The sequence below is a fragment of the Cynocephalus volans genome, chromosome 3, assembly GCF_027409185.1.
Source record: "Cynocephalus volans isolate mCynVol1 chromosome 3, mCynVol1.pri, whole genome shotgun sequence".
Taxonomy (NCBI): domain Eukaryota; kingdom Metazoa; phylum Chordata; class Mammalia; order Dermoptera; family Cynocephalidae; genus Cynocephalus; species Cynocephalus volans.
The window spans coordinates 104,785,219-104,795,581 of NC_084462.1; the positions used below are offsets into that span (position 1 = coordinate 104,785,219).

A 10,363-nucleotide genomic window follows, 5' to 3' on the forward strand; every position below is an offset into this window, starting at 1 on the left:
GGATAGCCGTGGAAACAGAATGATGGGGCATCAAGTGTATTGAATGATGTCCACAATGATGTTGATGGTTTTGCAAGGTTCAGTCATCTAGATGATGAATTCTCAGGCTCTTCTTGTGCTTTCTCTGAACTTTCCAGCGAAGTCTGAGGCATATACAACTATGATGCTCAAGTAGCTGAGAGGAAAAGCAGCTCCAGTGCTTCCAGAGCCAGCTTTATGTGATCACCCAGGCACGTTATCCTCACAGTGAAGACTCGTGGTAAAAACAGAGAAGTCTGTGTCTTTTAATACTAAATCCTCCTTTGCCCAAGGGCCGGAGTTACTAATGCCACACCCTCTCAGGAGGGCAATGCCCTTCCCTTTGGTTATCTGACATCTCTCACTCCTAGGGCACAAGTCCGGTCTCCTGCCTATTTCCATCTTTTCAGGGACCTTAATAGGGGACATGTTATTATTGCTTTTTTCATAATGAACAATTAGAGGCCTTACTATGAGTGAGAAATAACGAAAAAGTGAAAAAAGAGACAAAGCAATCTCCTACCTCTAGCACTCAGTTCTGAACATGAAAGTATCAAGACTTCATATTTTCTTCAACTGCTTTTTCAGTCTCATCATTACCCTGCTTACTTTCTCTACTTTCTTGATGCTTTATCTGAACTAACTTTTGAGACTTTCTATTTTCCATAAACTCAACAACAGAATTCACTTGAAATGTTTTCTTAGTCCTGAGGACTTCTATAGTGGAAACAGCAACCTTGGAGGCAGAATACCTGGACTGTAGTCCCATCTCTCCCACTTACTACTACTTTGACCTTGAGCAAGTAACTTAGTTTCTTTGACATTCAACTGCCTCATGAGTAAAACAAGGACAATATTATTGGGCGCATATATGTTGCACAGTTAATGATCAAATGAGAGTTCTATGTTTGTATCATCGCCATTTTTTATCCTTCAATCCACTCTGTAATGGACAAGTGAATTTGCTGCCTTGCCTTGGAATGAGCCCATTCATAGCTGAGGGCTCCCCTCCAAAGAACTTACTAACCTCTGCTAATCATCCCCGGAAGGAAGATTGGGAAGTGTCACCAGTTTCTCTGCTGGGATCTATCTTAAGTTGTGCATATCTGACTATTCTTGCTGTCCTCTGTTTCTGTCTCCACTGGCTCTCTACCTGCAGGGAGGCACAATGAAGTGTGTACAACTTGAATCCCTCACTTGGTGAAATGTATCCTTTATATCATAATCAACGAGCTGTTTTTCCAGTATGTTCTAGAACTCCCAAGGATGTTATATGTAGCAGAAGGCTCTGGGCTGGAATTGTCTGCCAATGTAGGATTTGACACCCCTCTTCTTTTTCCTATTTTTCTAGAAACAATGCCAAGAATGGAAAGGCCTCCGTTCTCTACTCTTCTCCCTCTCTTACTGTTGGCCTTGAAGAGCCTCAGCTTGATGAGCTGGGCATGGACCACCCCTGATTGCACCATAGCAGACAGCTCCCTGTTGCCTAATCTCTCCTATTACATCCCATCCTGTTCCCTGGCCCCAGGACTTCATCTTTTTGCATCATGCTCCAATGTGAAAGACCTGGTTAAGACTCTGACACCAGTGCCCCGAGATATAGAGGCGCTATGCCTCCAGGGCACAGTTCCTATCCTGCCTTCCGATGCCTTTGGTTACTTCCCCTCCTTACAGCTTCTGAGACTGCAGCTGGGCACCATCAGGATTACATCTGGGGCATTTCAAGGGTTGCACCAGCTGCAGCACCTTTCCTTTGAGCATCATGCTCCATGTTGCCTGAATCTTTTCCTCTCTCCAGATGCCCTGGAGCCCCTCACATTCCTCAGCAGCCTTTTGTTTCAAGGGTACTGTCTGAATTATAGCCAGAACATCCAGTTGCCAACCAGCCTTAGTCATTTGACCCTCAGAAACAGCTGTTTAACAGAGCTGCAGGAATTGCAAGGGCTCTTCCCGAACCTTGTTCCTGGTTCCTCTCCTACAGCCAGCCCCGAACCATCATCCCCCTTCCTTGAGGTGCTGGATCTGTCTGACAATGTACAGCTGAGCCAGGTGGGTGTCAGAGCCTTGCATGGACTTCAGCTCCATTCTCTAAGATTGGATGGCACCCCACTAAGTGCATTAGGCCTCCTAGGCTCAGGACTACTCCACTTGGACTCTCTCTCCCTTGTGGGTACAGGTCTAGAAAAACTGCCTGGGAATGTGACAAGCTACTTTGAGCTTCGTGCACTCAACCTTGGGAGCAACCAAATTCAGAACATAGAAGATGGGGATCTCCTAAGCTGCTGCTCCCCGGAACTCCTCAGCCTTCATGCCAATGGCCTGCAGTTACTTCCCATAAGTTTTCTGAGTGCCCTGCCCCAGCTTCAGAGGCTCAACCTCTCAATGAATAAGCTGGGACCAACCTTGGTGCTCCCAAAAGGGCTGGTCAGCTCAAACCTGAGAGTGCTAGATCTGTCCCACAATGAGCTCTGTGTTCTGCCCAGTGGGGCCTTCTCCTCTCTTCCTCAACTCCAGGAGCTCTGGCTGAGTGGCAACAACATCTCTAACTTATCCAGTGAGAACCTGGAGGGATTGAGGTGGCTGAAGACTCTAGACCTGAGTTGGAACCAAATTAAGGTGCTAAAACCAGACTGGCTGTCCTCTCTTCCTGCTCTCGTCTCACTGAACCTCTTGGGCACCCATTTAGAGCACATCTCAGGTAGGCAGCTCCAGGGTCCTCAGAAGCTGAGCCATCTGCAGCTGGGTTCTACTGAGATGCTGGAGATCTACCCTCCCTGACCTTCAGCACTACTCAGCTTGGAGGTGTGGGCACAAGGATGGATCCAGTTTAGTGTCCCCAGTGGTGAACCCTTCTTATTCTTAGAGAACCTTACCTTACAAACTCCCAGTATTTTGCTGCTTCAAAACAACATCACAGTCCATTTTCCTTCCCTGCGTCACCTTACTTTGAGAGGCTGCAGTGCCTATATTTTCTCAGGCCAGCAATCCCGGAGATTCTTTCCACAGCTTCCTCTCCTGGAGCACTTGCACTTCTGGTCTGATCATGGGGGCACAGAAAACATGCGTTTATTTGGCATGCCCAGGCTGCGAGTGCTGGAGCTGGGGGACCTAAACTTCCTCTATGAGTTAGGTGCAGTGAAGCTGGAAGTGATCCTGAAGGAGCTGCCTCAGTTGCAGGTCCTGGCATTGAGCAACCTGAACCTTGGGAACCTCTCTGTCTCCAGCTTCAGGGATTTGGGACTCCTCCAGTTGCTACTGCTCAACTCTGAATGGATACTGGGGTTGGACAGCAGCCTCCAGGAGCTAATCCCCCAAATGCCTCAATATGTTTATTTCTCAGATGTCACCTTCACCTGCCAGTGTGAAAGCTCTTGGGTGGGGCCTTGGGCAACACGGGCCCCAAACACCTTTGTGTATGGGTTAGAGAAATCCATCTGCATGGCCAATGCCTCTGACTACTCGAAGACTCCACTACTCTCCTTCCATTCTGGTCACTGCCCACATGATCCTGAGTTTCGGGGCTTTCTCATCAGTTTCACCCTGGTGTTCCTGTTGATCATCTTTGCATTGCTTGGCTGCCCCAAATGGCCCTGGCTTCATCACCTCCGGACTCTATTTCATGCCTGGTGGTGGAAATTGGGTGGGCAGGGCCCCAGAGGCCAATTCCCCTATGATGTCTTCGTATCCTACTGTGAGCAGGACCAAGCCTGGGTCCTGGAAGAACTGGTTCCTGCCCTGGAGAAGCCTCCTCCAGCTGGCGAGGGCTTGAGGCTATGCCTGCCTGAGAGGGACTTTGGGGTTGGGCAGGACAGGATGGATGCTACAGTCACCAGCATGGAAAGCAGCAGAGCCACCCTGTGTGTGCTCAGTTGCCAGGCCCTGGAAAGTCTCTGGTGCAATCTGGAGTTAAGGCTCGCCACCTACCGCTTGGTGGCCAAGCCTGGGACTGCTCGCCTCCTGCTGCTATTTCTGGAGCCTATCAATAGGCAGCAGTTAAACGGCTACCAACGCCTTACCAGGTGGCTACAGAAGGAGGACTACTTCTATTTGCCCCAAGGGAGAGTTGAATGGAACACCTTCTGTGAGCAACTTCGGAGAAGGCTAAGGAAAGCTGGACTAGAGAGAGAGGATTAAGGACTGTGAGAGATTTGGCCATGCAGGAATATCTCCCAGCAGGGGCCTGGATGCCATCACATCTGTTCAGCAAGGTCAGACTCACAGAGGGTGCCTATCAGCAGTGCTCATTTCAACACGACTTTCCACACTAAAAAGGAGACAGATGAAGACACCAAATTCCAATGGCAATACATACTTGAAAGCACCTGAAAACTCGGTATTCATTCAAAAACTAGTTCTGATACCTGCTGGTCCTTTCACAACACAAGGCATCCCTCCAGATAAAGAATACACGAAAATGGTTAGTAGAATCTCATGTGCATTTTCCAAAATGAGTTCATTCTGCCTCTGTTGAAAGCAATGTATTCACTTGTTTGATAAAAAGTTATTTTATTCCAGAGGAATGAGGCAAGAATCACTGAGCTATTTGTCAGGACTCTGAAGCTAAATTGAAACCATGTTTGCAATTCTCCAAAGGGCCAACAAATCCAGTTTCCCTAACTCAAGAGGTTCTCACAGTAACAGTATTACATGGGTGAGAACAATAGTTTTAGTCCTATGTTACATTGGGGGATCCTACCACATAAAAGTTAAATGATTTACCACCCTGGCACAGTTGGTGTATCAAAGTCTGGGTTTGTCTTCTGAGTCACAAACCAGTACTCTGTGCTGTCTACTGTATTCCACTTACCTCTAACCAGTGACAACTTACCTTGCTACAAAGTTAAAATAAGCAAAAATGGGGCAAATATCTTAAAGACACACATATAATGTATTTCCAAGAATATTTTCACAGATTCCAAGATACTTTACATAAAATTATAAGTGCTCCCAAACAGAAAGATAAAGGACATTGATAAAAATGGAATACTATGCACCCATTAAAAATCATGATTCAAGGAATATTTAGTGCTATGGGAAAAGACTCATGATATAATATTAAACAAAAGTTTTGACAAACTGCATGAACTGTAATTCCAATAATGAAAATAACTTTATATGTATCTAATGTATGAAATATGCAGAGAGACAAGACTAGACTTGTAAACTAAAAATAGCCCTAGAAATGGAATTGTAGATGATTTAAACTTCTTATAATTTTCTGTTACCTGTTTTTTAATAAAATAAGCATATGTTATTTTCATAATGATAAAAATAAAAGGAATTATCTTTCAAAAGTGAACACCTTCATGTAGACTAATTAGTTTAAATAATTCTCTGCTTTCTCTTGGCACAATATGAGCTTGGGAGAAAGTATAAATGCTGAAATCTGGAAAAAACACAGCAAAAAAAGAGTAAAATGCCACCACAAACAAACTACATCTATTTCAGACTCTACCTTATGCAAATGAGCCAAAGATGATTTCTTTATATTGGCCTCTGTGTTGCTTACTTCTTTGCAGCAAGCTAAATCCTGTTAATCCAAAAGCCCTCTAGTGCCAACATTTTTACATATCCAATCATTTTATACCCTAGTCCAAATGAGCAGATTTTAACCATTTAGATTCTTCCTACTTTGCAAACAGTGCCCAACATTTGCTAGCCATAGATAAGATAAATTCTGGGGCTGTAAAGACCAGTTGCTGCTGCCCTTTGGAACTTTCTGAGACAGAATCCTAGCTGGGCTGCTGAACAACATCACTTAGACAAGTAAGCCTCTCTGTTTCCCCTCTCCCCTAGGAGTTCCCCATCCTTCTTCCCCTTCTGAGTAGTGGCCCCCGTGCCATAGCCTCTGGAAGGTCTCATAGTGTGAGGTACTTTTCCTGAATGCAAACTTGAAACAGCGCTGCAAAAAAAACATGTACGCTACTGCCACCTAAGGGTCATATCTTTTTCTTTGCTCAGCTCTAAAGTCCTTAGAACCCCCTACACCATCCTTGCAGAACCTTCCTTGACCAAACTAAGGAGCCACTCAAATTTTGGCCAAAAAAGTAGATTTCCACTCACATATTTTTGGGAAAAAAATAGCATTTTCTTCAGTTAATAGAGATGAACTATTTGTAGTCCCATGGCATAACTCTGGGACTTTGCTGAACACAGGACCAGCCTTTCCTTTTTTTCCTTTTTCCTTTTTTTCTTCTCTGCTGTCAACTAGGGACCCTTGGAAAATATTCACTTTTATCAATGTTAATGAACAATCTCAAGTTCTCATTAACTTTAATATTTTCCATGACATTTTTTTATGTCATTGAGATTACCTGGATGGTTTTCTTTTTATCCTGACATAACTTGGATGCATATCATGGAATTTCAGAATTGAAAGAAACTTGCATCTGATACTTCAATCCTCCCTACCACTTTCCCAGACTATATCTGAGAAAATTCGTGAAAGTTTTCCAAAGAAGTTTCATCATTGAATAGATTTCTCCATTAGAAAGCTATTCTCCATGTTGAATTAAAATGTGTCTCCCTCTAACTTTTACCTATTATTTCTAATTTTGTACTTTGGGGATTAAATGAGACAAATTCAATTGCTATATTAAATTAAATTCATTTGTTCCAACAGAGTCTTTTGTTCTCCAATTTAAATATCTCAGTTTCTTCTACTGTTACTCATTTTCCATACATCCAAGTCCCCTCTAAATTGCTTACCTCCAAATTCACTGCAGTTTGATCATGTATTTCTTAAATTATGAGACACAGAACCTATGTGGTGCTGTGTATGTAATCTAAGTAGAATTAAACAGGAATATCCCCTTTCTGTTTTAGACCATTGCCTCTATTTATACATTCTATAGTCACATTTTTAGTTGTGGTAATCATAGTGTTGATGTAAGTGCTTAATTTACTTTTCTGTGGCTGAACTGACATTGAAAGGACAAATTCACAAAACAAGTGGGGCAACAGTTTACAGTGAAGTACTAATAGAACAGTCATTACTGATCCAAAAATCACAATATAACCACAGCATACTCGGAGCTGGTACATGTGCAGAGTTGTGGAATGAAGGAAACACAAGGATAAGCCTTTGAAGTGTTTCATAAATTCTTTGTAATAACTAACCTCTGACTTTTTATCCTTCAGCTTCATAGAACCCCTTGCTCTTACATTTTCATTTCTAAATCCAGTATCATTGTTTTTGTGAAAAAGCGTTACTATGAAAGTATATACTGATACTCTGGTTATATTTGATATTGCGATCCAAGGCTTCATCCAATTTATTCTTTAGATTAGACCCAGGCCTCACCATTCTTCTCTTTTTTCCTAGAGGCTGGACCAATTTAGATTTCAATTAAAGAAATACTTCTTGAGGCCTAGCCAAAACTTTCTCACTGTTACTCCTAGAAGAGGCCACTGAGAGAAAATGAGTAATACAGAAGGGTCAAAAACAAATCTTGGGGACATTTATTCAAAAGTGTAGATGGGGACTGGAGGGCAACAGTAATGCCTGGGTGCACACACTGCGTGATCTGGATCACCACCCCTCCAAGACGGGTGGTCCAGGACAGACCAGACACAGCTCACGTGTGTCTGCTACATACTCTCCTTTAGAGGGTTGTAATTGGTTCTTCCTAAATCTGGAAAGGCCACAATGCCCTTTATTTTGCATGTAACTCCTTTTTTTGGCTATTTAAACAGTACGGTCATTGTGTAAGCTCCAAATAATTGTCATACTTGATAATGTTACCTTCCAATGCTCACCACCTTTTAGAGGTTTACTAAAAACCTTGGGTGTGGGCACCACTGTTCTCACCTTTGCTGCACACTCTCTCCCGCTGAAATGGGAGACCAGGGAGACTGAGGCTGATTTGCATGCTCCAAAAGAGAGAAAGCTAAATTTGGATGGCTACCCTCTACCTGATTCTGTAGCCATCCAAATTTAGGCTTCTCTCTTCCTGATTCTATCATTCTCACACAACAGCTGCAGGTAATGCACAGCTCAGATTTTTTTTTTAATGCTATTTTCACTTCTTCAATCCCCATGTTGTATCTTCTCTATATGAAAATGTAAGTTATTTTTTATATGCAATTCCTCCTGAAAATGTAAATTAGAATAGCTTCCTCATAATGAAATTGCTTAAATTTTCAACTATATAACAGTGCCTATAGCATCCGAACTTGTCTAAATAAGTTGTAGGTTATATGCATTTTATTTATAATTATATAATTAAATATATTTAATAAAAATAAAAATATTTTACTTAAATTCGGATGTTAGCTAAACAGCTCAACTACATGAACCAGGAATAAATTTTGGAATGATAGCTTTGTCCTACAACTTATTACATATTCAGGTCACATCTACCAGATTTCCTGACCCTGAATATCAGGCAGAAGTAAAAGAATGTTTTTCTATTAAAGTGCATTAGTTAACCAAAGAGGAAAAAATATCAGTGACTGACTACAAACACATTTTCTTTAAGAGGGAGAAATCTAAAATGGTTCACTTACCTACTTAAAAATAAGAAGGAAAGATTATAAAAAGCCATTCAATAAAAAATTAAAGATATGAATAATTAGCCATGGAAAAAGACCAATAACAAAAATAATTGCATACACAAACACATACACACACACCCTTAGAACACAATTATAACCTGGCAATAGTGACAGATAATTTAAGAAGTTTTTGTAGCAGTGTAGGTGAGAATTTCATGATGGTATGGACAAGAGTGAAAGCTGATGGCGATGTTAAAAATTGGTCAGAGTATGAGTATGCTTTGAATATGAGGGAGGCCAAGAGATTTGTTGAAAGTTTGGATGTGGGGTCCTGAGAGAAGTGGTAAAGAAGTGGCCAAAGTTTGTGGCCTGAGTACTGAGTAAATAAAGGTTCCATTTAGAGAGATGGTGGCTTTTTTTAAATTTATTTTTTATCTATTTTTTGAATCAAAACATAATCGATTATATATACTTATGGGGTACAAAGTTGACTGTCAGTATCTGTGTACAGTATGTGATGATCAAATCTATATCACTAGCATGTTCATCATTACAAATCATAATTATTCTTTTTGTCCCCTACCCAGTTACTGCCTATCCCTCCCTCCCCCTTTCCCACCTTTAGAAACAATGATCTGGTCTCTCCTTCTGAAAGTTCAACATTTTATTGTGATCTTCGTTTCTTTCTTAGCTCACACTTATGAATGAGGACATGCAGTATTTCTCTTTCTATAAAGAAAGAGAGAATAGCAAACTTGAGGTGAGAAGAATCAAAAGATTAGTCCTGGGCATGTCATGTTTCAGTTGCATTTGATATTAAATGTAGATGTTGAGCAAGAAATTGGGTAGATAAACCACGTTGCAGAAGATAATTCATTGGCTAGGGATAGAAAATTTGGCTTCATCTCAAAGGGATGGTTTTAAAGTCTAGAGGCTAACTGACAGATCACTTACAGAGAGAGTAGAGCTGGAGAAGAGAAAATTTTAAGGATTGGATCCTGAAAACACATTTATAAATCAAGTCAACCAGGAGAAACTCCAGCATTGCAGGCTTAGTTAATACAGAGAATAATAAGAATGAATAGTCAATGCACAGGTATTCAAGTAATGTAATTCAGAGTGCTTTCAATAATGCCACACTGAAGTTATTTTTCCTTATGTGGCAAAATATACGTAGGGTACCATTATGAGGTACATTCCCAGCACTATAAAATTTCAACTGAGGACTGAAGCCTGTGCACTCTAGTTAGGATATATGTTGGTTAAAAGAGAATCATGGTAGTTTGTATTCTGTACCTCATTCATGCCAGCTTGATGTTAAAATGTTTATTCATAGTGACACTGCATTAAGCTTACTCCTCTTCAGCAGCAAATTTTTAACTGCAAAAAGGACCAAGTTATTACCCAGATGTCAACTGATCAATTTCTACTCCTTTGCAGATTTGGGTAAATTTGTCTTCAACCCCCAGTTTCACAATGATTAGAAGTCTAGAGACCCCCAGCACTATCTCCCTACACACACATGCACATGTATACACACAAACACCATACAAACATGTTCATGCGTGCTTCTCTTTTCCCACTCCTGAATCTATCTGCCGTACTGTTTTGATCACATCAATCCAGATGTGTGACTCAGAGGAGCACCATGCTGAACTTCTGATCAATCTCTCACATGTGCTTGGTGCCACCTCTTTCTCTTTTTTTCCTCATCCTCTTCCCATCATCCACAAGACTGACCAGAAAGCCTTCCCTTCATTATTTAGAATAATTTTGCACACATGTAGGCCTTTTGGGGTCTGAGGTTCTTTCTCAGAGGGCTTGCCAAAAAATTTCTTCTCAGAAGGCA

General features: G+C 41.5%; 1 protein-coding gene across 1 annotated transcript; it reads left to right on the plus strand.

The window, feature by feature from the left end:
• Positions 1-1,284: 1,284 nt before the first annotated feature.
• Positions 1,285-4,152, plus strand: LOC134372648 (toll-like receptor 11). Its single transcript, XM_063090079.1, is given in 1 exon segment — positions 1,285-4,152. A coding segment is annotated over 1 exon segment (2,868 nt).
• Positions 4,153-10,363: the final 6,211 nt, after the last annotated feature.